General features: G+C 35.9%; 1 protein-coding gene across 1 annotated transcript; it reads left to right on the forward strand.

Moving 5' to 3' along the window:
• Positions 1 to 9251: 9251 nt before the first annotated feature.
• LOC132902302 (uncharacterized) lies at positions 9252 to 26529 on the forward strand. The gene is made up of 7 exons (XM_060946799.1): positions 9252 to 9293; positions 9805 to 9987; positions 23624 to 23779; positions 24351 to 24503; positions 25016 to 25155; positions 25647 to 25866; positions 26002 to 26529. The coding sequence occupies exons 1-7, from the start codon at positions 9252 to 9254 to the stop codon at positions 26203 to 26205; spliced, it is 1098 nt and encodes a 365-aa protein (XP_060802782.1). The 3' UTR covers positions 26206 to 26529.
• The last annotated feature ends 1431 nt before the right edge of the window (positions 26530 to 27960 follow it).

Here is a 27960-nt window from a genome sequence, read left to right on the forward strand (position 1 = left end):
CCTTCATTAGTTGCATTGTCTCATATTATAGTCAATATACTTATATGGCCTTTGCTGAGGATTACGGCCTTCGAGTACATTATATTGATTATGAAACATAATGCATTCTTTGATCGTCGCTAAATAAATATCTACCTATCTTGTATTGTTTTAGAGTTTATTTTCAATAATGAGGTAAGCGCGAAATGCAGGTTTCGTGTCGAATATTTAATCTCTATGAAAATTTAATGTTATCTCTATGACGATCAGGTAACATTTTAAGTTTAGTTTATGAAGTAATAATACATTGAAGCAATTCAATTTGTAAACTAGTTGATGTCAAACCTACTATATAATACTTTAAGAAATCTTTTCACTGCATAATCATATCTATAAAAGTTAATAAATGTGTTGAAGACGTGCATATTATAATATTTTCCATGTATTCTAAGAAACATTATGTATAAAAATAAGTAAGGTAATAATGTATACTTTTTTATATTTAGACTTTAAAAAACTGTAACAAATAAAATAACATAAACCTTTAAATGTTAAAAGTTACAAAATCTATATTCAGAATTTATAATCATCATGGCATGCATTTCTATACTTATTGAACACATATATTTGTTTTACTCCTAATATATGTATATCCTTATTTAATGCAAAGAAATTATATAAAACTCTTCCGATGCTGAGTGATTGTGTCTCACAGACAGCTCACAGCCCAAACTCAAATTCAAACTCAAACTCAAAATATTTAAACAAAAACAAACAGCTAGGTTTTGAAATTTGAAACTTTATGAAGGCTCCGTGGTCTACCGGTGCACGACAAGAAGTATTTTAAAAAAATTAGAGTGAACGAATGTTATAGAAATGGAAATCCTCTGTTTTAACATACTCAGTTTATCAGCAGTATTAGTGAACGAATCATTTTTTTTTTCAAATCAACTTCGGTTATAGGTAGAATGCTAATTTCGACAAAAAGTGACTTTTAATGATAAAAGGACTAGGCTAAACCTAAACATCAAAGAGTTTTATAATCTTAACTCTGTTGTACTGTTATGTTACTGTTGACGATATTATATTTTTTTTCAGATATTAAAGTTATTCAATCGTTCATATCCTAATCGAGATAAAAATAACGCGGAATTGCCATGTTTTTACATACATACATACATAAGCTCTTACGGGGTATACAGAGCAAACAGTCTCGAAAAGACCCAAAGGCCACGTTCAGACGTAGGTACAAATTGTAGTGCCCGCGTAAAAAGTTTTCTTTAATTACATTTCTTTCTTTTCTCTCCTTCTTGAATGTAAATAAAATAAATTAATATAGGCGAGACAGATAAAAGGGATAAATTTTTGTATACCTAACCTATACACATTTCCTAATCTCTTGCGGGCTAAATAAGTGAAGTGTAGTGAGAAAAATGAAAGACTACATTTAGCTGGAAGGCTTAAAGAAGGAATTTCGTTCGGTCGTCTTATGAAAATTAAATCAGGTTTGTAAGCTATTCCCATGATTGGGTTTTAAAACTTACGCCGGAAGAGAAGCAGCTGGAACACACTTTGTATTTTCATTGTTACTAGACCATGTAACACACTTTGTAATTAATAAATTGGCAGAAATTTTGAATCTACTTAACCAAGAAGATTATTTATTAAGCCATTCTTGCAAAGATTTATTCTAATTAAGTTAATAGAATCCCTAACGATATTTTCTGGCAGCAAGCCTTTCGATGACGTTAAGAGATAACGTAATATATTGTTTTCTTTATATGTGCTTCGAAGATACATATTCTGTTGTCATCTACAAATTCCTGATTATAATAAATGTGCTAGTCGATAAGGTTTTGTTTTAACATTATATTAACTGTTACTGCAAATCCCGAGGCAATTCTTCTCTGAAGTAGTAAAGTAAATAAATATTTACTGTATAAATATCACACATTGAACTCGTGTTGTTCTTATGTAGGTATGTGATTTATATATTTAATTTTACGAGGCACTTGCATTTACATATTTAGAGATTTCAACTGTTTATGATTAGTTAGTCAAATATTTATGCTACAAAATATGTCAATTTTTGGGCTATGAAAATAAAACGAACGGAACTATTCGTAATATGTACATTAGATGTTATTATTTGCCCTAATGATTGATGAAATTGATTTAACACCTTGACCTGAATGTTATCGCTAACTAACATCACATTCTTTCGGAACATAAGTATAATACGTTAAAGTTTTGTTGTCACGTCAAAGTTATTTATTGATGCATAACTGTCGCATGCTCACTGTATTTATAAATGAGGGAACGGAAAGTTTTTGGAGATTCTAAGTTTCATTATTATTTAGAGGCAAAAAGCTGAATTTAATTCATAAATATTTGAAAAGGTGAATTAATTACGCATTGTTATAAAGTAGCTTTGAATTGTTTATTTTTATTTTGCTGACATAAATTTGTTATAGAATATAATAATGCAATCATGTTTATCAATTTGAATGCCAATCAATTCTTTGTCGGTATGGTAAAACACACTGAGGAAACATGTAGGCAACTGGATGTTCAACTGAATATAGGCGAGTGTTTTCTGCAAGGGTTCCAGTTACTTATAAACCTGACTTTAAATCCAGAATTGTGGTCAAAAGCGGACCTAGGGCTCCTTTCCGGTTGTGGAACTAACGCTAGAAAAGTGTTTAGGTTAAATTGGACAAACGTGTAATTTATTTTTATTATATTCAAAGTCACCTCAATTCAAAATAATACAAATAAGAGCCGGAATCTGTAAGGACCGTAGCAAGTGGAAATCCATAGTCATGCTCTTGACACGTCTGCCACTTACAGATGTAACAAGGTCGCTCCCATTGTAGGAAAGAATTCTATTTCTAATATAACTTTTAGTATCTTGAAATTTCGATACAATGCGCTGCTAAAGTTTATATCTCTTTTTAGGAAAAGTAAAAAAAAACAATTTATGTTACTTATTTTCATGGAAACGTCAATCGTTCAAACATGCTGTGAAAATTTCTTGACATAAAATTTCACCCTGTTAAATATAGTCTGAAATAATATTAGTATGGAAGATGGACCGTATGTTTGTTTGCCCTGAGTACTGTTACGCGACAGTATCATCAATTGTCACATTAACACCGTCAGCTGGAGTTTTGATTAGAGATATACTGTTTATTGTTATCACTGATGGACTAGGTCTATTATTAAAAATACATTACTTGTTCGATTCGAAGAAACATTTCAGTCATATAAAAATGATGTAGATTTATTTTACTTTATGTAAAAAGGCCACGTACAGCTGTATGTATGGCTAATGATGGAATTGAAATTCAATTTTAAAGTATTAAATTTGAATCCTTTGTTAAAGTTATGTTCACCATGTATTTGGTAAAATTTTTTGAATAACGAATAATTGACGAAATTATTTTTCATCATTGTCACAAGGAATCTCAACTTATTCAAATTGCATCATCTTATTGACCTACTGTGATAGACTGACATAAATTTATTTCTTCATATATTCAATGGGAGAAACATCCATCTATCAAAAATCGTGAAACACCATCTTTCCGAGACAGAAGCTATAAGTGGCTGAAGGATTTCGATTATCGAATTACTTGACGGTCGTTATGGCATGGGGGTGACGTCCTTTGCAAAGGAGACTTACTAATTTAAATTATTTTTCTTGGAAACAATTGAGGACACTACTATGTTCCTTTTTAAAAAATTAAGATCGTGCTTAATGTTAAACGAAATTTTATTAATCCGACCGCAAATGTTATCATGCGAAAATTATTCTTTCCTATTTATTATGATGTGAAACGGAGAGCGATAGTTTATCGCGCGATAAAACAGCGCCATGCATGTCATGCTACGGGTACATTAAAAATTAACATAAGTACATGATCTGTGCTTCTTTTTTCTTCACCTGTATTTCAAAGGACAATCAAGAAAAAGGCATTTTCAGGCGATGGGCTAGAAACTAATTAAAACATCCAGCAAAACGTGGGATTTGAATCTTGTGACTTTTGCTGTCTCGCGAGGGAAAAAGTTATAAAATAATATGTGTTTAATTTTCGGCATTTCTCAAAATTGACATATCACTGGCTTTTATCGACAATTTTATTTTCAGTTTTACTAAAATTATAAATGATCAAACACAACAAAAAAGCAAGCGAACAACATCAAATGCCAATCGTCTGGCCGCAGGTTCTATGACGTCAACCATTTAACCTATTTTTGCTGTCACGCAGTTCCCACAGTCCCCTTTTACTCGTCAATGAGGGTTAAACCATATATTATATAATTTACCATCTAACACATCTATAACCACACTAGTTTTTACCCGCAAGTTCCTACACAAAATCACATTTAACCATTTCAGAAGAAATTCGGGAAATTATCCTTTCAAAAGTCGTTTAAATAAGTTATATTTTAATAGCCTCTGTTTGCACCCCACCTATGAAGTAATGAATTTATTTTATTTCTTTAAACTTTATTGTACCTAAACTAATGAATAATAGGTGATTTTTTTCAATATGGGCTTTTCTACAACTGAAATATAGAAGAAAAACATATGTTAGTGATAACTGGTGCCATTTTATATCTCTGACTTTCATTTAGCTCGTAGTATGTTCGTAGCAAAGCGCTAAACTTTACGACCAAGTAAAGAGCTTTTTATGTCAATTTTATTATTTTCAATAGTATGTTTCAAGCTTATAATTTGATGTAAATATATCATTTTATAACATTTTTTATCGGAGAAATTACTAGTTGTGATTACTTTAAAATTCCTTTTGTAAGCGATGGGTTTGCAGCCTGCCACTATTTGAATCTCAGTTCCATCATGAAGCTATACAGGTGAACATGGCCTATTAGTCTTTTCGAAACTTGCGGCTCTGTCTACCCCGCAAGAGATATAGACGTGTCTATATAATTCAACGAATGTTTAATTTAAAAAATCATTCCACGGGTTCTTTACATTAGATAACATTGTCTCTTATTTTCAACTATTACTAAAACAGCGCTCTAGTTCAAAATCCAATCTAAAATAAATGACGCGTAGGCAATACAGGGAAACGATTGTATACAACATATAATGCACATATTTCTTAAGTTGGTTGTGGCACGATACAAGTTATCGGTCGATCTAAACGTTCTTTGAACTTCCACTAGCCCCATAATGTAGCTATAAAAAAACCAGCATTCTTTAGTCATAAAAAGGAAATTAGTCAGTTACGTAATATTATTTTGAAGGATTTTTCGAGTGGAAAGTCGTGATGCATTTTTAATATGCAGCCTTGAAGTTACCCTTAATGAGATTTTGGTAAGTATGAAAATTGGAATATAATTCATGCAATTTCGTATTTCGTCAATGTTGGTGAAATACATTGATGTAAATACTATTACAAAAATGATATTATAGTGATCTAGAATCCTTCATTTACGTACATGCATTCATAAAATCGCGCCTCTTTCCTGGAGGCGGAAGCAGAGACTACATCTTTTCACTTGCTACGATCCCTGCATACTTCTTTATTTACGCGTTTTTATTTATTCCATCTTCTTATCCAATTATTTTCTGTCACTTTATTTAAAACCAACCGTAGTGCACCTTCTAAAAAGTAAGCCTTTAGTGTATTTTTATCGCTTCAATATTAATTTCATGTAAAAATTTACTATTCCAATTATTTTGATAAAATTTATGCAATGCATTTTCATAGAAAACATAGGTAATAAGCGGGTAGATAATAAACTTAAACTTTCATTTATGTGGATAGTGTGATGCGCAAGGCAGCTTTTAGGCATGGAATCTCTAAGAGAGTATTAAACCTATGGTTTACTGTTCTATATGTTTAATTATTGAGTGCACACAGAGCTAAGTTTGTTGTTCGTGTACTAACTTATACTAACTTGTAGACAACTTGTTAACAAGACTTCGACTATGCAGTACAGTCAATGACAAATATCTATGATTATACAGATTTAAGTAGTAAACTTATGTATAGTATGAGTGAATGTAAAATTACTTTTGGATCATAACAAAAACAAAGTATTCGTTTCTCAGTCATCATCATCAGCACAGTGTTTCCGTTCGACCCGGTATTTTGCATCTTTTATTTAAATAATTAAAATAGAGAAACTTTTATTTTAATAATTATAATAACATTTTAAATATTTGTAAGTTTTGCTGTCACAAATTACATTTTAAAGATCTTTATAGATCGAAATATAACATGGAATAAGAAAACCCCAAGCAATTGCATATTTCAAAGAAATTTAGGGTCTAAAAAGCAGTGTCACATCATTAACGGCAAAAACGGGCACGTGCATTTTCAAAAAATGCCAAATCATGCTCTCATGTAAATCGCTTGTCACTTCTGTTAACGACAGTACCTCAGTCGGTCTACTCCAGTCATTATGCCCATTTGATCGACTAGTCAGAATTCAGTATGTAAATTAATACAAAGTGCCAATGTAGATCAACTAACTGGCTTTGGCAAAGCGTTACGTAATATGAACGGCAGTGATGATGATGATCGCCTGATCATCACTGATACTATTATATGCCTATGTAATTGGCTCAGTGATTGCAATTTCAACTGCGATTATATTATTTCTAGTTGCGCCCCTGGGCTTCGTTCCAGTGGGAATATCGGGATAAAAGTACTTGTTATGTTATTCCAGTTAATATTCTACCTCTCTATTAGTTATGGGCTATAAGATTTTACGTGAGAGTGAACTGCAACTTTTGCAATTGTAAATATAGTAAATATTAGTAGGATTTATTCATTAAAACTTTATTAAATTTAGTCATATAGAAAACGAAAATGTTAGTCGGCAAGTTTTATTAAAATCAGTCCAGTAATGTTGTTTAGTACAATACAAAAGGCTTTTTAGAAATCATTTCTCTATACCTTGTTTTATTAATATGGATATCAATCCAAACAGCTCTAACGTACCGGACACCTTTTTAGACTAAGTATATCTCAAAAACAGTTTTTTGCTCTGTTCTCAGAGTAATTTATTAGTGAACTATGGTCTGTATGTGCTGCTCCAGCGCACACAGGTATCTTTTATGTAACTTTATCATGTATTCTGCAAAATATTTTGTTTTTATAATATATTATAAGCTTCTTGTTAGCCTGGTAGCAAAGAAAAAAGTGTATACCATCTGCTTTGCTTCTCGTGCGTATTGTAAAAATATATATAAAGGGAAAGGCTTATTAACTTGATATTCTGTTTTAAGGCGACAGACTAGCAACCTGTTACTATTTAAATATCAATGCTATGATTAAGACATACAGCTGAACGTGGCCTTAAATTCTTTTAGAGACATTCCTCCCTGTCTATAGGATAAATACGCTGTTTTATGTATGTAACATAAGAATGTTTGTAATTGTGCCGTGTGGTTCCCGGCACCAGTAAAAAAAGAATAGGACCACTCCATCTCTTTCCCATGGATGTCGTAAAAGGCGACTAAGGGATAGGTTTACAAACTTGGGATTCTTTTTTAGGCGATGGGCTAGTAACGTGTCACTATTTGAATCTCAATTCTATTATTAAGCCAAATAGCTGAGCGTGGCCTATCAGTCTTTTCAAGATTGTTGGCTCTGTCTACCCCACAAGGGATATAGACGTGACCATATGTATGTATGTATGTTATAATTGTAGCAATAAATAAATGTTATATCCATCTATCTAACATAACTACATAGGTTAGTGTTCCCAGCCATGCAGTATCACTAACTATTCCTTCGGGAAATCCCCGATGTTGGTGGAGGCTGTAATATCATACGCATTCCTATTAGATATACATCTATCTAATCTGATTTATATTCTGTCTTAGGATTTTTGTATAGGGGAAAAGGATAACTGTTACTGATGAATTCAATTTATACGCTGTCTTTGGTAGGTGTTTTATCAAGTCTAGTAATTAAATTCTCTATTAGAACTATTATGATTTTAAAACAGTAAGTTCTTTCAATAATATTTATTAAGTCTTATAAAACAGTAATTGAAACTAAAATATTACAAAATTATTATTGTTAAACCCGGCACATAAGTAGAACTAAAATGTGCAACATCTTATAGTCAGCACGCCGCGCATTCAATATCCTAGATTGAGACCGGTAAAAGTTTTAGGTTTTTTGCGGTGCAGTGCCCCACCGCAAAAAAATTAACTTACATATGTGCCGAAAACAGTAACTTATGTAATTACGAGTCCTTTTTCTGTACCAAGGGTGAGTCTTCCCTCTCACAGTTTTTTTTTTATATCTTAATTGGGATGAAATGCCTATGTCGTCAAAACTTAAACAATTTTTTTTTTTAATTTGTTAATAAATTCATATTCATATCATATAATCACGTCTTTATCTCTTGCGGGGCATACAGAGCCTCAAGACTAATAGGCCACGTTCAGCTGTTAGACTTAATGATAAAATTGGGATTCAAATAGTGACAGGTTGTTAGCCCATCGCCTAAAAGAAGAATCCCAAGTTTATAAGCCAATATCTCAGTCGCCTTTTACGATATCCACGGGTAAATGATGGAGTGGTCCTATTCTTTTTTATATTGGTGCCGGGAACCACACGGCATTTTGTTAATATACCTATTACTAATAGGTACTGTTACTGTACTAAATATTGTTATTACTATATTTATCTAGGTAAAAGTATAGTTAATGTAATGTAAATATGTTCTAGTTCCCACTGAGGGCACACAAGATAGTGGTAACCATTAATTTAGATTGCGGTCGGGTTTGATCGCTTATTCCATTAAACTTATATCGCAGTTGGCGCGAACAACGCACCACAAAGGACCTATCCATAGTTTGCAGTTTTTACAAAGTTTGCTAATAGTATTAAGTATTTAAACCATTTAATTAAGATTGTCGTATATTAATCCGATTCTTTTATAGGTACTCAATATAAGGATGTATAAATGATTGAAGTAATGTGAATTTATGATTGAACATTTGTGATTTTTTTTTGTTTCTACTCATAATATTTTTATTATTAACTTGATGATGCCAACTTGGTGTCAAATAACGGTTAAACATCTATAAAAGTTATTCTCGTCACCTAATAACGGTTAAATCCCGAACGTTTTTCTAGGTGGTCACTAGAGGCACGGATGCGGTGGAGTGGCGAGGCGCCGGCGCGCGCCGACTACGATAACGCAGGGAAAGCGAGCGCGCCGCGGGTCGGGTAGGAGATGGGCGGCCGTAGGTGAGCGGGGCGCGGCGGCGGTGTATGTACGCGGCGGCGGGCGGCGCGTCGCTCGCGGGCCGTAAGGTTAGAGTAGAGGTCTTTTCCTTATAATAGCTGTAAAGTAGTTCTTATGAATGGTTTTGGTTGAAAGGTTGAGGTAGCCGATTCATTGAAATTAGTATACTTACTAATGATTTTTTTCTGAGTAACGTACGTTAGTTTATTTGTTTACGGATGATCTTGTGGTTAAGGAAAACATCTTGTGGAAAGTGTTAAATCAGACCCTGGTAGTATGGTACGCGCGACGCCGCCATGGTACTTTTATCGCGCGAAAATCTGAAATGGGACAACAATAATTTATTCTCATTTCTGTGAAAATATCGATTTGACTGGAACATCGGCTACTTAGCAAAGCTTTCAATATTAACTTGTACGCTAGGGAAGAATAGCAGCTGGCATCAACATCAAAAATTAATTAGCTTGTAATTTACTTTTTGCCAGTTTAATAAGAATGCAGCTTTTACGTTTCTGAGGAGCTTACGAAATATTTTCAATTATTCTATTAGCAGTGATTTATATCGATTTCCTTGTTCAGGCGCGCCAGCACGGCCGCCAGCCCGCGCCGCCGAGCCCGAACGCGCACTCCCCACCTCACCCCGCGCCGACCGGCGTACGCGCATACTCCTGTCAACACTGGGAGTCCCGACTCTCCGCGCCCCCCCTCCGCCCGCTCTCCGCACTCGTCTCCGAGCCACACTCGCCATGCGAAGTGTCAGAGGTATAGCTTGTGTGTCGATGTTAGAATAAGCATGTGAAAAATTATTTTGAGGGTAAGTGTAGATGGTATCGTAGTATTGGTTACAAATGCGAAAATATTGAAAATTTAACAAACTAATGTATTGTCACCTGTATACTGTAATCAACGCAATGAAATAAATAAAGGTTGAAACTAAATCAAATTCACTATGTAAGTAAAGGATAATAGAAACATTAATTAATTTTGATGAAAACCAAAATTCATCAATGTTTTTATTATTTATGCAGTATGTAATTTACATTATAGGATGAAATGTATATGGATTTGCATGTAAATGTGAAAATGCATTATTGAATTGATATTAAATGTGTATGTGTGATGTAATCGGTGTTATTTAACTAGTTATTAAATCATATAGTTATTTGTAACAGCATGAATGTGAGACAATGCAACGTTAGGTCCCTATTGACGTCACCTTTCCCAATTATGATAGTTAATTACCGACTATCGTTATAATGCTTTAGTTTGAAGGTTGCGTGTGTAAGTGATCGTTAGCAATAACATGTGTTACATGGAAGTATTGTCAAGTGAAGTGATACAAGTGGGCCGGCCATGAAACAGCGACATCTAGTGCACAGCAGCGTCAGATGGCAGGTGTCAAAGAACCAGAGACTGCGCCTTGATGTCCGGAACGAAACATGAGTAACAAAGCGGATCGCAATTAATGCGACAAGAACTCTAAAAAAAGTAATTACTAAACATTTAACGCCAAATTGCGCTTGCTTCCATTAATTTTTTTCTCACAAACATATCTTAAACTTAAGATTAACAAATCGACCACTTAAATCGTTCAATTAGCTGTTAATTAAAATAAAATTTCTTCGCGCCTTTCTTGTGTGCCTATCTCAACCCAATTCTAAAGCATTAAAAGTGAAATTTTTAAATTGAAAGTAATTAATACTGTGATGGGATTGATCTAAGGGTGATACACATGGACATTTAATGTAAATAATTAGTCAAACTAGATTCAAAATAATTTAATAGCAAACTAGTAACGAAGTAAATAAATTAGATGCGCTAGCCGTAGTGTTAGAAAAGTTAGGTTCGATAAAAAACTCGCGAGTGAATAACGAGTGAACGTTAACGTGACAACGGAATAACTGTTATTGTATAACGTTGTAAAGTGCGGTCTAACGTGATCGGTCGCTGTTGGCTGCGGCTGAGTTTTCTACCAGAGCTCTCCTTAGGCCACAAAACTGGCAAGTATGCAGGCAGCTCTTATGCTAAGAGCGAAATCGCGGGAGAGAAGAAAACAGCGTCTTAAAAGAGGGATCAAGCACGAACTACCGAGCAATGTCGCTACGAAGACGATCGCACCGTTCCCGAGATATCCTCCTACTTCATGGGTATGTTATTATTAATTTTATTGAGCTATAACTATAACAGAAGAGGTCATTGTACTCAAATTTTATTGTTTTTTTTTTAATGTTTAACACTATATTGTACAAAAAAATGTACAAAAGTCGGACTGCCGTCGTAATGCTATTTAACGTGCCAACGTTATTTATTTATTTATTTAAATGCCGTTTGGCATTCTCTACCAATCTACCAGCTGACCAAATAAAAAAAACTAAGTTATCCGTTTCATACTACTAGATCTGTGATAGGGGTATAAATACCAAATAAGTATTAATTCTTAAAATATTGAACATAGAAATACAAGTTCACAATAACTTTAATAATATATTGTAACGTTATATTATACGTAGCTCAAATTTTATATGCAGAAATACATTGATGTTATACATGTTGCATGAAATAAAATAATAGTTAACTGTTATTTTGTTACTCGTAGATGGAAACATGTGGTTGCGGCGGTAAGAGTGGTTGATACAAAATAGCCTGTGTCAGTTTTTCCGTGCGGTTGTGACCAAAATAATGCAATAACAAACCACGATGCAATTAATTCAATTTTATAAACGATGCGATATTTTGCTTCAGTGATCCAGAAAGTTATATTGGCAACTGATAAAAACAATAGTGAATTTTGAACTTTTCCTTGTTGCTCTTTTATAAGTTTTTCAATTATGTTACCATGCTATTAATATATAAAAAAAACATTTTTAAAAAAAATTCCGGTGTTGCTGAAAAATTAGTTTATTAAGAATGGAAAACGTTCGCGTAAATTGAAAAATCCTATAGTTATCCGGTCCCAAGAGGATAGAGATACAGTACCTCCGTGCCTTATTTCAAATCTATATTCCCAACAGTTTAGGCTTTGCGTTGATATAACAGTTAGTTAATTATTCAGTTGCCTCTACATACATACATACATATAATCTATATCCCTTGTGGGGTAGACAGCCAACAGTCTTGAATAGACAGTTGCCTCTAGATAGATGTAAAAGCCTTAAATCTTTGCCATTTCATTGAACTGAACCTATCATTCGTTGTTAAAAACGTTTCAGTATCTCCCCTCAAAATTTTACCCTTTACTAGCATTTAAAAGCCTAATTGGTTATGCATGTGAAGTGGCCTGCAATTATATGCAGTTCAATTTTCTGTTTGTTCTTGTAAATGAACAGGTAATTTATTCTTTCAACTTTGTTTCCTTTTTAATTAAAAAGCAATTGCCATTGCAATTGCCAGGTTAAGTACATTAATGAAATGTTATTTTTATTCATTAAGCTACACTTGTTAGTCATGTTTACATCGTACATATCGTCGGATCAATTTAAAACAAATTATTATTTTATACTCTGAAAGTTGGCAAAAATATTACTAATTTTTGGTACCAATTTTAGTTTCAAATTGGCACGCAAGCAAGACCTAGGATAACATCAAATTAATTCAAGACATTGAATAAGAAAAGAGAGGGATGATAGGGATCTGGAAGAAAGAAGGATTGTGTTGATAGAAAAACATAGTTAGATTGAAAAAATATTGAAGAATACATACATACATATGGTCACGTCTATATTCCCTGCGGGGTAGACAGAGCCACCAATCTTGAAAAGACTGAATGGCCACGTTCAGCTATTTGGCTTAATGATAGAATTGAGATTCAAATAGTGACAGGTTGCTAGCTAAGAGGCTTACAAACTTGGGATTTTTTTTACATCGCCTAAAAAAGAATCCCAAGTTTGTAAGTCTATCCCTTAGTCGCCTTTTACGACATCCATGGGAAAGAGATGGAGTGGTCCTATTCTTTTTTGTATTGGTGCCGGGAACCACACGGCTCATATATATATAGAAGAATACTTAATTTTTGACATAAAACTAAACTCTTAAATGCAACCTCTAAGTTAAAAAACAGTTTTTCTATCGTCATTCTTGTTACTAAGCTATTAAGTAACTTTAATTGAACTCTAACGGTGCCTTTACTCTCGACCTAATTTTAAGTACAATTTGCATACTGAATCGCTCGATTTTGAGATAAAACAGTTCGTGCTTCCAGTAAACACCATAGATAGAATACATTACGATTTTTATGGTAAGCACGTAGTTTTTATAGTCACTTGTTCAATTTTAATAGAATTCTAAATAATTACGTAAGCTATTTATTTTGTCAGCACTCATAAGACCAATTAGAAATTTTGACACTATGGTCAAATCATAGGATCATGTAAAAACTCTTTTGTAAGACGAATGTATATATAGTCATATGAAGAATGTATTTTTAATTATTTGAAAACGTGCAAAAATAATGGTTGAGTGGATTATTCAGACTCTATACACTTCTTAATCTTGTTCTGGATTTCATTATCAATCAATATTTTGCCGCTTTTTTATTATGTGCCGTGTGGTTCCCAGCATCTTCATTTTAATTCCATCTTAAAGCCATACAGCTAATCGTAGGCTTTCAGTCTTTGTGAGACTGTTGGCTCTGTTCACCCGGTAAGGGATCAAGTGGAGATCATTTCTATGCATATTTCTTATTAGTTTAGTCATTTTTTCTTAACCTAAATTCATACCGCTCAATTTCGCTAAGTTATTATCTAAGTTATTTTTATTGCATCATTTTAAAATTCTCCGTTTAAATAGACAAACCAACGCAGATAACTAAGTTGTAGAAAATAATTTTCAATTAAAAAAAAAACAAAGCAGACATGTCTCAACTTCAACATATACATACATACATGTATTAGCCGTCTCTTTGTATGTAACGAATGCCTGCCTGGCTGAAAGCGAGCATCCTCATTACTTGAATAATGTCGTCTTGTTCCACTATGAGTACCTACGTAGAACAAAGACATATGCATGGCCGCTCGGAGCCCCGGGCTATACTTTGAAATTATTCATTACGTGAATTAACGTGTCACAGGACTGTTTTCACTTTATTTATCTTCGGACCTAGAAGAAAAAGTCATAAATCGTGTTTCGCTTGGTACATACATATAATCACGTCTACAACACTTGCGGTGGAGACAAAGCCAACAGTCTTGAAAAGACTAAAAGTTCAGCTGGATGTCTTAAACCATGCATAATTAATAATAGAATTAAGATTCAAAGAGTGATTCAATTTCGCTTAATCCAACTTACAAACTGACATAAAAATTCCTACCCGCACTTCTCATACAGGGGATCAGCATTGCGTTTTAGGGCGGACAAAGTCGCAGGAGACAGCTAGTGCATAAAATAAAAATAGTTTTTATATGCTAATTATATACATTGATGTATCCGCGGTTGATCGCAAAACCTTGACTGTCTAGTACAGCGAGTCCTTAGTCTTCGCATTAATAGTATGTATTAGTCATACTTGGAATGTGCCACGTCGATGGTCATAATATTGGAAGGTTAACTGCTTTTAAATAATATGAATATAAGGTTTTTGGAGTAATGTTTTTTTAAATGGTATTAGCTGATGGAAATCGTTCCTAATAAAAAATCTATCTCTCACATCTGCATATTATACCCTATTGCAACATCCGCCATTATCTTTCCACTTTGTCCGGTTAATAAAAATGTCTGGTAAAAAAAAAATATTGTAGTTAGAGATAGAAAAGCCTTTTCTCAGTCGCTTTTTACAATATCCATGGGAAAGATATGGAGTGGTTCTATTCTAAAGTGCCATGAGCCACACGGCATAGTGGTTAGAAAACTTATCGCGAAAATGAAACATTAAAAAAAAATTATCTGTCCCACGAATCACATTCGAACCAATACCTATACATTTATTTTCATTATAAGTCTTCTAAATTAAAAAGGTACCTCTTTCCATAACACGTTTTTGTATAGCTTACTCTGTGGTATTGTTACTGCATAGCAACTCGCAACTCGGCCAAAGCATTCAAAGGCAGTCGCCGCGCTTCAAAATTGTAGTTTTGTTCGATTCTATTCTATTTAGTGTTGTTTTTCCTACTTATTTCGATATCGTTTTCTGGTTCTGTTAAAATTCTAGGTTATAAAGTTATGAAAATAATGCAATTAGGTCCCTACGTAGAGAAGATATATTAGTCAGAGATATCATAAAAAAATCAAAAAAAAAAAATTAATTCAAATGCATAGATTGACACAAACTTCCTTTATAATTAAGCTGAAATATGTAATCGACAAAATTTTTGATAAATTTCCTCTCACACAATCAAGTTGCCCTATGGAGTTGCACTCTTAGTACCTTCGGAACCTATACATATAATCATGTCTATATTCTCTTGCGGGGTAGACATGGCCAACAGTCTTGAAAAGACTGATAGGCCACGTTCAGCTGTTTGGCTTCATGATAGAATTGAGATTCAAATAGTGTCAGACAGCCCATCACCTAATAGAAGAATCCTAAGTTTACATCAATGAGACGTAGTGGTACCTACTATTCTTTTTTTTATTTTTGCCGGGAACCACACGGCATACGCGGAACCTTTCCTGCAATATTAAGTAAACAATTTCCAACCTAAATGTAAAACAGCCTTAACCTGAGCCATCATCACGTATCGAAAGGCGATCAATGATATCAATAACACGTCATTGTTAAAAATCGTTTAAGTATGAGGTACATTGGGCGAGTGGTAGGTAGTGTATGAAAAATAGGTGAAATATTTACTGTATTATATTTTTTTTTATCTATATTAGTATAACTATAACAGTAGGTGAGCTTATTAAGTCGTCGTAAGTGTGTGTTACGCAATTGGCATTACTTAGGCAGTAGAATTGCTAAAAAAATATAAATACAAAATAGACAATTAATTTTTCCACTATCACTGAAGCAACCATTCAACTTTCGCGTGCAAGACAGAATAATATAAGACAATAGAAGACTAGGGACTATAAGTCGCAACTGAGGGATGTCATACCATCAGATTTCGTTTTATTTGTCAGTTCCATTTTGTTAGACATATAGAAAATATGGACTATAGCAGCTTGTCCAATGTGAAAATCGCTCCGACGTCTATGCGTTTATATTCCAAGTTTTCATAATACATTGTTCGCTTTACATTTCACTGGATCAATACCTTCTTTGGTTAAGACAGCAATATTTACAAAGCATGGTGGGCTGACAGTAGCCATGCCACACTTGCCAATCCACTCGTACGCTCCACTCGACCAATTTGATCCTTGTTTCGTTTACACAAAGTTTACACGGCAAAGTTTATAAAGTAAGCGGGCTGTCAGCAACCATTCAGCTATTGCACACTTCCCAATCTACTTGCAAGCTCTACTCGACCAATATAGAGCATCTTTGGCCTACAAACTTATGTTTTTAAAGCAAGCGCTGTGAGCAGCCATTCAGCAATAGTACAGTTACCATTCCATCTGCACACTCCACTCGACAAATGTGAACCTTAGTTTATACGTCAACCTTTTTAAAGGAAGCAGGATTTTAGATATCGTATACTCGCTTTTGTACTCATACTTATCGCTAGATCAATTTGAAATTCCCCTTGGTTTACCTACACAGTAACGTCTATAAACTGCCAGCTATTGGCACACTGGTAATTCCACTAGTACTTTTTACTGGATCAATTTGAACCTTTCTTGGTTTACATAGCCACGTTTATAAAGCAAGCGGGCTGTCAGCAGCCATTCAGTTATCGCACGGAAGCTATTATCGCCCCCCGAACTCTGCAAATGTTCATCGCGAATTCGAGAACCTCGCTTTTATTGACAAACTATTACATACATTAGTATATAGAGTAATAACAGAATATTGCAACGTAAGATTATATTTTCTGTGCCGTGTAGTTTCCGGCACCAATAGAGGAAAGAATAGGACCACTCAATCTCTTAACTGATTGATTCTGTACTGTTATACTTATATTGATAAAGAAAGATTACTATTACTTTACTCGAAAAATATAATCTACATACAAACATACATCACGTCTATTCCCCCTGCGGAGTAGATAGTCTTCGAAAGACAGAAAGGCCACGTTTAGCGAAATACGTTTATAGCAAATATATAGATAGAAAGATTCAAATAGTGATATGTTGCTAGCCTATATCATACAAGGGGAATCCCAAGTTTATAAGCCTTTCTAGCCGCCTCTCAAGACATCCACGGGAAAGATATGGAGTTGTTCTATTGTAGAGTACCAAAAACCACACGGTTCTTTTGCGTTGGATTGCAAAATTTTAGTTTGTGTTTGGTTGCTGTCAGCTTGAAACCAACGAATAATAATTAGTTTTTACGCACTGGTATGCGGTACTTAGTCTTCTTCTACATAATTTTATTCTAGTCTGTCGAAAATTAGGTACGGGAGGTAGATTGGTTATACCTTGATTTATGAGTTATTAATTCAACGTGTTACCACTGGGTCACAGGTTCATATCATATCGTGCAATATCGACACCTGCATTGCGAAGCCTTGACATTTTGAGTATCCACAATTTTCGATTCTTTGAAAAAACCTTCCGTAGCTCCCCGTATGAAACCGATAAAATAAATAAGTTTCTGATAATCACTGATTTTACCGGATACACGGATTTTACCCATAGTCACTACACTGGGTTGGTTCTTGACTATGTTGTCATATCAGCGTAAGAATCGCTGCTGCCTATTTCCCGCTTAATTCCTCCTACGATACCCACGGGTAAATATGGAATGTCCCTTACCAAGAACCACACGGCACAATTCTGTCTAGTCTGATAGCCGTCAACCCACGGGCAGGGGCGACCGGTGCCAGGGTCAAAGTTTAATGGCGAAATTCAGCCGATGGCGGACTAACCTTCACCGAAACCAATAACGAATGCCTAATTCATAAATAAGCTTCATCAGGATTTACTATTATTGCTATTGAATTTTTATTACCAAGTAAGTGAAAAAAAATACGTTTTCATTATAAGAATTATTATTATAATTTTTTGAGAATATAGTTGTTTTCAATTCTACATAAGATGATGACTAAGGCATCTTAGCAAATGTCTGACAACATACATAATGCACACAGAATAGACATATATCTAAATACAAATACGCATAAATACATAATAATAACATTTATTACGATAGAATAGAAAGATAATGAGACCTAACGAGATTTTTGAATCTATTAATAGGGTCAGGTCAAAAGTACCCGAAACCGCCGAGCTTGCATGAAGAGAGTTATGAATGTGAATGAAGCGAAGGAAGTGTGCAGAGATCGTGGCAAGTGGAAAGAGGTACTCTGCCTACCCCTCCGGGAAAGAGGCGTGATTTTATGTATGAATGTATGTATCAATAGTCTGGGCTTTCCTGATATCGACAAGAAGAGCATTCCATAGACGGACAGCTTGTACAGTAATATTATAAAGTTCCAGGGCGTCAGATATGTTTCTAGTCCAAATTAAGAACATACACACTCGTTTCTAATTAGGGCAGGTTGGTTTGCGAAATTGGAACAACAGTCATGTTGCAATTAAATTTAATAAACTGAACTCTTATGTTTGTGTTATTCGCTAGGTCACCTTTTTATATTTTAAATTTAATTTTAATTTACTGTGAGAAAATTTTGAGTGTCGAACAATTTCGATGGAGTCTGTTGTAATTTTTTAAAAATTAAAATGATTATATTCTCTGGCAATGAATGACATCCAGACTCTCTGGACGGACTCTTCCCCGGAGAGCTCAACATGGCCATTCAGTCTTTTTAAAGCCTGTTGGTTCTGTCTACTCCGTAAGGGATAAAACCGTGATTATATGTATATTATATGTATGCATGTAAAACTATTTTAATTGATAAGCATTGTGAAACGCTTGACATAATTAGCATGTCAAGGCTTCGTAATGCAGGTGTCGATATTGCACGATATATCCGAAGCACCGACCTATGATTAACAGGTTGATCGATAACTCTCACGTTATTGAGTGATGTGTGAGAATAACGTCTCTTTGGACCCCGATATATCACTAACTCCCTAAAAATGTAATGGGTCGTGTGGTTTTTGGCACTTTAGAGTAGAACCATCTCTAAACCATGAATGTCGTAAAAGACGACAAAGAGAATGGGCGCATAATCGTCTAGTACATGCTGGCCTGGTAGCGTAGTGTGTGCCAACTGCTTCTCTTCCCGTGTAGATTGTTAAAGTCAATCAAGGGAAAGGCTAATAAACTTAGGAATTATTTAGGCGATGGAATAGCGACCTGTCACTAAATTAATCTATCAATTCTATCATTATGCCATATGGCTGAACGAACGTGGTTTTCAGTCTTCTTGAGACTGTTGGTTCTGTCTACCCCATAAAGGGAAAATACGCCGTGTTATTTGTGGAAATAGGATTTTATTCACGTAATTTCCAGTAATATTCTACGTTGAATACATTTAAAACCATATCAGGCAAGCCTTCCCATTAGTGGCTGTAACGAAACATTGCATTTGCCAGATAATTGTGGAGAATTGTTCACTCATATTATACTGAGACATGTTCGCGTAGATCCGTGTTCATTGGTTTGAATTTGTTTGGATTTATGATAGAAATTTTATAGAAAGGAAAAATAATCGATTGTTTGTTAATAATTGTTATGTTTTTTAGCCGTATTTTAGTATAAAAATATAAAAAGACGTGCGTAATAATATACGATGATATATATAATCAAGACGTGTGTTGAAGCAAAATGCAATGAAATGTGACATGGTGTTACGAGGCGTAGATAGTGCTACGAGGTGCATCAGTGCTACGAGATGTAGCAAAATGCTTCGAGGTGAAGCATAGTGCTACGAAGTGTAGCATAGTGCTACGAAGTGTAGCATAGTGCTACGAAGTGTAGCATAGTGCTACGAAGTGTAGCAAAATGATAACAAATGTGTGCAGTAAAGTTACTATCCTAAAATGTCATATGGCTAATACACATAGGATTCTTCTTGTAGGCGATGAGCTACCAACCTGTAACTATTTGAATCTTAATTCCATATTCAAGCTGAACGTGGCTATTCAGCTTTTTCAAGATTGTTGGCTCCGTCTACTCCGCAACGGAAATAGTAGAACCTAATATGTATGGGTATAATAGAACCTAATTGTATATACAAAGCGCATAACGCTTTCCAAGTCTGATACTCAACGTCCACACTATCGAAGTTCACAGGCAGAACACTCGAATATATAGGTATTATACAGTCCCAGATTCTAAAAATAGTTTGAAGGCACGCACTATCGCTTACAAAGCCTACTTTTCAGGGGCTCGGTGCGTGGTCGTTTATGAATAAAAGAAAAACCACTTGTATGTATTACATTGATGAGCTTGTGTTGACAATAAAGAGGTGATAATCTAAACCAGTGGCCGTGTGGTTCCCGGCACCAATAGAAAAAGAATAAGACCACTCCATCTCTTTTCCATAGATGTCGTAGAAGGCGACTAAGGATAGACTAATAAACTTAGGATTCTTCTTGTAGGCGATGGGCCGGCAACCTGTCACTATTTAAATCTCAATTTTATCTTTAAGCCATACCGTTTAACGTGGCCTTTCACTCTTTTGAAGACTGTTTCTGTCTACCCCGCAAGGGATATAGACGTAATTATATGTCAATGCTAAGTGTTTAGATGTTAGTTTACTGGTAATTGTGTAGCTTTTACGTGAAAATTTTATTACGTAGTGTGGTTGCTTTTAGGAATTGGAGTTTGTCATACGTCATTTAGAGTTTACGATGATAGGTAATAAGTATACATTGTAATATCTGTTTGAACTGACTTCAAACTTTTGCGTTGTATACTATTTATAAATAAAACAGGTATTAAACTCGCACGTAACGTACCTTTATTTTATCTCGGACGTTTCGAATCATGTTATAATAGAACTAGCGACCCGCCCCGGCTTCGCACGGGTGCAAAATTATGTTATTATACATAAAAACCTTCCTCTTGAATCACTCTAGGTACTTGTTACAAAAAACCGCATCAAAATCCGTTGCGTAATTTTAAAGATTACAGACAAACAGACTAAAATAGCGACTTTGTTTTTAGTGATGATCCGTGGTCACCGAACTCAGACATCTGTTTAGTTCATCTTCATGTGTCAAATTCAAATATCTTGAATTGCAGCTCAGAATTGGGTGAAGTGAGAGTGAACACATATTCCAAATTCAAATTACTGTGTTAGCTGTCTATTCGTACTTTCACAGCATGCTTCTCTCTAAATTTCTGATTCGAATTTCAAAGTCTCGAATTGGAGCTAGCATGGAGCTAGCTGTGTAATCTGTGCCTCCCGACCTAGTACAGGTCACTGATATTTATTCTGCATAGCGAGGCGCCGGCTTTGATCTGTTTATAATGAAGTGTGTCAACATTGCGGTATTTCACTGCAGTCATTATTACTAAATGATGAATGTGGTGGAGAGATGATGTGACATAAAGAAAAATAAAAATATTTTGCTGTAGGTAACCGTTTAGATTTATATTTAGAAACTCTTTCTATCTTTTCGTGTTTCCAGTTGGAAACCTACGCAACTGTGCTGTGGGTTCTGGGGTTCACTTATTTTATTTACCAAAAAATTTAGATAAATGCCAAAACTGAAAAACGAAGAAGTTTTAAAAATATGAACATAGTTTTAACCTTTGAAAGCTTATTGGTACCTATATACAGATAAATGTTTCTGAGAATATAATAGCCCTTCAACGCTATCATTACATTAATGTCAACGCCTGCATGGCACCAGCAATCAGCATGCAACAATATACCTACCGCTAGCTAACAAGCATGGCATGTAAATAATTTTAATCCGCATTGCAAAATTACATGATTTATGCTCGAGAAAATGCTATTACGCGGCGTGGGCGCGACGCACGCGACGTCGTCGCCGGTTTAAAATGTTTTATTTTGTTGCTGGTGAAATAGAACGGTTTTAAAAATAAAAGTATAAAATTCGAATTATGAAATTGTTGCAACGGTTTCTTTCACGATAGAGTTAGAGTTACTGTTAGCTAGAAAATGTACTTATTTGCCATTAATTCTATAACTGAACAATATCTAGATACCTAATATATTTTTGTTTTTTAGTATTTTGTGTATTACTGTAGACTGCTTTGAGCAGTCTACAGGTGCCCCGGTAGTTTAGATATCTCAAGACTAACGAAGAACATTATTTCGTGCTACGTAAGGGTAATTCTAGGTAAATAAGCGTCCGATGTTTATTTGTACTTATTATCATTCAGCTTACATGGGTTTTTATTTGTACGTAAGAGCTCTTATATTGGCCACGTTGAAAAGCGGTGTAATATGTGTTGATTATGCTCAACATACATACATATTATCATATCTTGTCTTTATCTCTGACGGGGACGACAGAGTTAACAGTCTCGCAAAGTCTGAAGGGCCTCGATCAGTTATGGGTATGGCTTAATGATGAAATTGAGATTCAAATTGAGGCTGATTTTAAGCCTATCGCCTAAAATCAGAATCCCAAGTTCATTAGCCTATACCTTAGTCGCCTTTTACAATATCCACGGGAAAGAGAGGAAGTGGTCCTATTTTAATGTGCCAAAAACCACACGAAACGTTACAAAATTGAAATAAAAATCACAAGTCCCGTAACGCAAAATCAAAACTCCTGTTTTCCCAGAGCTCGGCGCTTCTTTACCACTTATATCGTTTTTATCGCGGCCGTTTCCATGATATACCGTCATCGGCCCGATACAATGTAATCCCACAAATCCAGTGGCAATTGGCTATATGTCCTCATTCCTGTTTATCGAAATCGTGACTTGGTTGTGGGAGCGTGGGAAACTTTGACCTAGTGGCGGATGTAAGGCCAATCATGTTTACCTACACTATTATACTACACTATATTGTTTGTATGATCGGTTTAGTCTACTGTTATTCTAGAGTTTACAGATATTTTTTGTGTTAAAATTTTAATATCTATTAGCGTGAACACGCGTGCAATTATTTTCTATATAAATCTACAACTGCTTCCTCATAATACCTAGTTGTAAAATGTAAATAAACTTACAGTTAAATTGCATTGAAATCATTAATTTTAACTTAATCACTACTCTTTACTATACACAATGTTCACTCGTCCACGGATCTATATTTAGAAAATGCTGCATTTCTTCTACACTTGCGCTTTGGAAGCTGTAGTAACTTAAATATAAGTTTTCTCGACGTCGTTAACTGATACTTTGTATCATATTTTTAAAATAAATCAATTTCTACAAAAATCCCAAAAGTATAACATTTTGACGTACTATGCCACTAAGGTACAATAAACATTATTTACTTATCTAAATACCAACTGTTCACAATTTCAGTGCGCGGCTGGGCGTGCGGCGTGGCAGGAGGCGGCGGCCGTGTCCGTCGGCGGGGGGGCTGCGGGCGCGGGGGGAGCCGCGCGGCGCTGCTCTGTGCTCGGAGACCACCCCGGCGCCAGGAGGGACCCGAGAGGCAAATGGCACAGGAACAATCGGGTACTTATCCTTTGAATGTCTTGAGGTCTATTCCTATAAATCAGGACCGGACTCAGGACGTGTTTCGTTAATTCATTGAGCTTTCGTGAAGAGATGATGTATGTGGATGAAGCGAAAGAGTATGCAGGGATCTTAGCGAGTGAAAAATCACCCCGCTAGACTTTAATGACCACAACCACTTTGTGAAGAGTGCAATGACTGAAGAAGAATATTTTGATAAACATGATAAAGTACTTGCTACCTACAAGCAGAGCATTTATACCGGTTGCTGGACCGTGAGGTCTAATTGTCTTTACAATGTCTCTTCTCCTTTTCACGATGAAGTGGACACAGCTTTGTTCACGATTTACCGCCAAGTCATTGATTCTATTCCTGTGGATTTCACTTGGCTAGTGGCCACGTAGTCTGCATCCCTCTACTTTGTCTTGCAAGATCAGTCGCTCTTTAGAGTTGTTTTCGCGACTAGACTTAGAATAAGTAATGCACGTCTATACTGTGGCTGCTAGTATTTTCTTAAGTTATAATACAGTTGGGTAACGCATTGTTTAACTATCAACTAACTATATTCCAGGTGCGAGATGCCTCATACGGCTCATCGTCCGAGTCAGACGGAGAGGCGGAGGGCGCGCCCGGGGAGCCATGGGGCGTCGCAAGACTGCTGTACGCAGGCCTCGGCACCCTGGCTTTGGGTCTGGTCGTGTACTTCGTCGGTACCGGCGACAAGGTAGAATGGGACTGACTTTTCTCATTATCCTGGCGCGAGTGCCGGATAGGTAAATCTTAATATCTCTGGAGAGGCGCTCGAGGTGCGCCTATGACGATCCTGGATTAGGTAAGTCAAGCTTTCATACGAAGCTATTCCCGTGCAAGATTTCTTATTTAGTCGTCTTCTTCGTCGGTACCGGCGACAAGGTACAATGCAACATTTAAGTTTTTCTCCTCGTTATGCTCCTGGCGCTAATCCCAGTAACATCTTCAGCTTTTGGGAGAGGGTGCGCCTATTACCATGATCCTGAATTAGGTAAGTTAGGCTTATATACGAAAAGACTTCTGCAACCTTTGCAGGAGAATCTAAGCTTTAAAAGGGGTAGTATGACTAACCGTACAATTTTTGATTTAACTTGAGTTTATTTTCCTTTATGAGGCACAGTTTTCTTCAGGTGAAGGACTTTCGACGTCGACGGACGTCGGAAGATCGGAATCTTACTTAATCCCTTCATGTTTTAATATTTTTAGGGTTTCAAAACACCGGCCCTCAGGTTGGTGGGCCCGTCTCTTATCATCGCTGGCTTGGCGTGCTGCCTGCTGCGTATCGCCTTTTGTATATTTGCGAAGCCTTGCTGTCGACGGCGGACCAATTACAAGGAGAACAGAAGGTAAGGATTTATGATTAATAGCTTAAGTATAAATTAGCTTGTCATAAACACACTGAATGTTAAGGTTGCAAGGATTGGGGCTGGGATTTTTGAGAGGATGTATGTTTTCAATGTGTCTTTTTCCAACCACCCAGATTCCGGAAGTTATTCCGATAATCCATCTTCTCTTGTTGGTACCCTACGCCTACCAAGGAACATACATGCCAAATTCAGCTCCCTCCGGCCAATAGTTTCAGCTATAAGCTGTCATCAGTCACTACGTTAGTAACGGAAAAGATTGATAGATATAATGTTCCTTTGGAGATTGATAATTTGATTGATTGATATAAATTAGCCTGGAAGGAGGGTTTCAAGTTACAAATTAACGCAAGTAGTTAAAATTATAAGGATATTCCATATGGTGGTTCTTGGTTAATTTTATGAAATATTTATTTGATTTGAGGATTCAATATCAGATGTTTGTATGTGCACTACGTATTCTGGTATATCAGACTGTCCGGATGCGGGGAGGGGGAGGAGATGCCGCTGGCGGGGGGCGGGGCGGGGGGTCAGCGGGCCGGGCCGGCTCAGTGCTCCCCCGCGCGGCGCCTCGACGCCTCCTCCTGCGACGTGTCCAGTCTCTCCAGCGGGGAAGAAGACGAGAGACTGCGAAGGTATCGGACTGCGTCTGCGCCGTCACATCTCTCCGTGCCACCGTCCTCCATGCCACAGGTATTTTGAGACTAAGAACTTTTGTTCACTCATAGATAAAGTTGCTCTGCCGGCGTCGCTGGCGCGGGACTAGATGGGAGAGTCAATCAAGGTGTCGTTGGCATTTCACTTAAAATTATGAGTATAAAATTTCAGAGCGCAACCCAGCAAAGCGTGTCGCCTCCGCCGGGCGCGGGCGCGCAGCCGAGCGCAGCGCTGCAGCCGAGCGCGTCGCAGCCGGCCGCGATGCAGAGCGCCATGCAAGGCACGGCTCCGCGCCGCCCGCTGCCACGAAACGTCTCCTTCGCGGGCGGCACCGATGGAGAACTCGTACTCAGCCCCGCACAGCTCCGCTCCTAACCCACAAGCAATAAATATTGACGCAATACACGTACGCCACCGGACGATTCCATCGCCAAATGTGATAGCGTGAACTCAGTGATTTTTCTATTCGATAAGCTACGGTCGTTGATTATTTGCACGTTTGGAATTATTCTTGCAAGCAATATTTGTAAGTTATTATTTTTTTTGCTAGTTTTAACTCCGCCGTCTGGATATCACATTACCACGTGTGACAGATAAGCTATTTTGTGTAATAATGCTATATGGGTCGGCTCAAATTCTATCAAGTTAACCAAGACTGATATGATGTGTGAATTATGGCTGACATTGAAATAAACCTAAGTGGCGGAGAAAAATATTACCAGTATGTAAACAAAATATGAAAAAAAACAGGTTAAAGGAATTGAATGAAAAAAGATTATCTAATTACAGTATTGATAAGTCTGAACGCACGTACGGCCACGTCACTAAACTGTATAGAAATGCGATCGCTTGCGATCAGAATGCGGATTGGTAAAAATATTTCTATACTAAGTAAATTGTTCGAATAAAATTTCGCATGATTCCGCCGCCACCTATCGCCTGTGGGTTCAGAACTTTACAATACGTATACTTTTGAATTATTAAATGGATACCAAATCCTACGGATCTCCCCACCTTTTCAGTGTTAACGCTTCCAGAACGATTTCTAGGTAGGTATACGATGCTACTAAGCTATCGCTGGCTATGATCTGTCTACATCTTTAAGAGATAAATTCAATACGCAAAACGAACATATTTTTGTGTTACATTTGCATTTGTTACAATGAAATTGTTACAGTTTTCAGGAAGAACTGAGATAAAAATACGTATAGATTTCATGAAGCATTGTGATTTTGAAGCATGGCTTCTACATTCAACATGATGCTCATGCTGAGTTTAACATACAATTATATACTTTTTGAGTTGATTTCTCCGCAATATTCTACTACTCGTGTCCTAAAGTAAGCATCTAACTACGTAGCATTTTCAAACTTGATGTGCTAGATAAATCCGTCTTGAGCCAACTAGTAGACTTATTGCCTGTGAGATGTGGTTTATTGAATTAATAAACTATAAATTATAAAACTAAATTAAATAATAACCATTGCATCCATGACTCAGAAATACTGGCACAAAAGCAATATACAATTCTTTTCGAACTGTGTTAGAAAGCGTCGTCTGTTTTATTACGTTCTCATCTAAGTTTAAGACAGGTGGCGCTACTAACGAAGAGTTATGTTTTTTTACTCTTAGAGTTGGCCCTAAAAAGTATACCACCTCCATACACATACGAAGTTGGTATATACTTTCAAATATTAATATTAATTTCTATGCGGTTCACGATACAGTCAAAAACGTAATTGAGCATACAGGGTGTAAATATACAAACTAATTTTTGAATGGTTATGGAAACTTTTACAGCATCTTTGGACGATGAAACTGAACTTTCTTTACTTTGGTTTTCATAAAAATAAAAGTGAATAAATAATAACTTTCCCACACTACGACCAATCAGATGATCAACTAATTTAAATAGGAGAGTACTTTGTTTTCTACACTTCTTGCTATTTATTTTTAAGAAATCTACGCAGTTTCATCGTTTAAACATGTTAAAATTTCATTTTCAAATTTTAATTTCAATATCAAACCAAAATTATTTATTTTTTTGTTTTCATAAAACACATCTTGCTGCAAATAAAAAGTAAATAGTGAATTTATTATATCTAAACATAATTGTGTTAATACTGCCTA

This window comes from Amyelois transitella, chromosome 12, assembly GCF_032362555.1.
Source record: "Amyelois transitella isolate CPQ chromosome 12, ilAmyTran1.1, whole genome shotgun sequence".
Lineage (NCBI taxonomy): Eukaryota > Metazoa > Arthropoda > Insecta > Lepidoptera > Pyralidae > Amyelois > Amyelois transitella.

Coding starts and splice junctions, on each gene's coding strand:
- LOC132902302 (XM_060946799.1), top strand. CDS start 9,252: ATGTACGCGGCGGCGGGCGGCGCGTCGCTCGCGGGCCGTAAG. Junction 24,504..25,015: donor TCGTCGGTACCGGCGACAAG/GTAGAATGGGAC, acceptor TAATATTTTTAG/GGTTTCAAAACACCGGCCCT. Junction 25,867..26,001: donor CACCGTCCTCCATGCCACAG/GTATTTTGAGAC, acceptor ATAAAATTTCAG/AGCGCAACCCAGCAAAGCGT.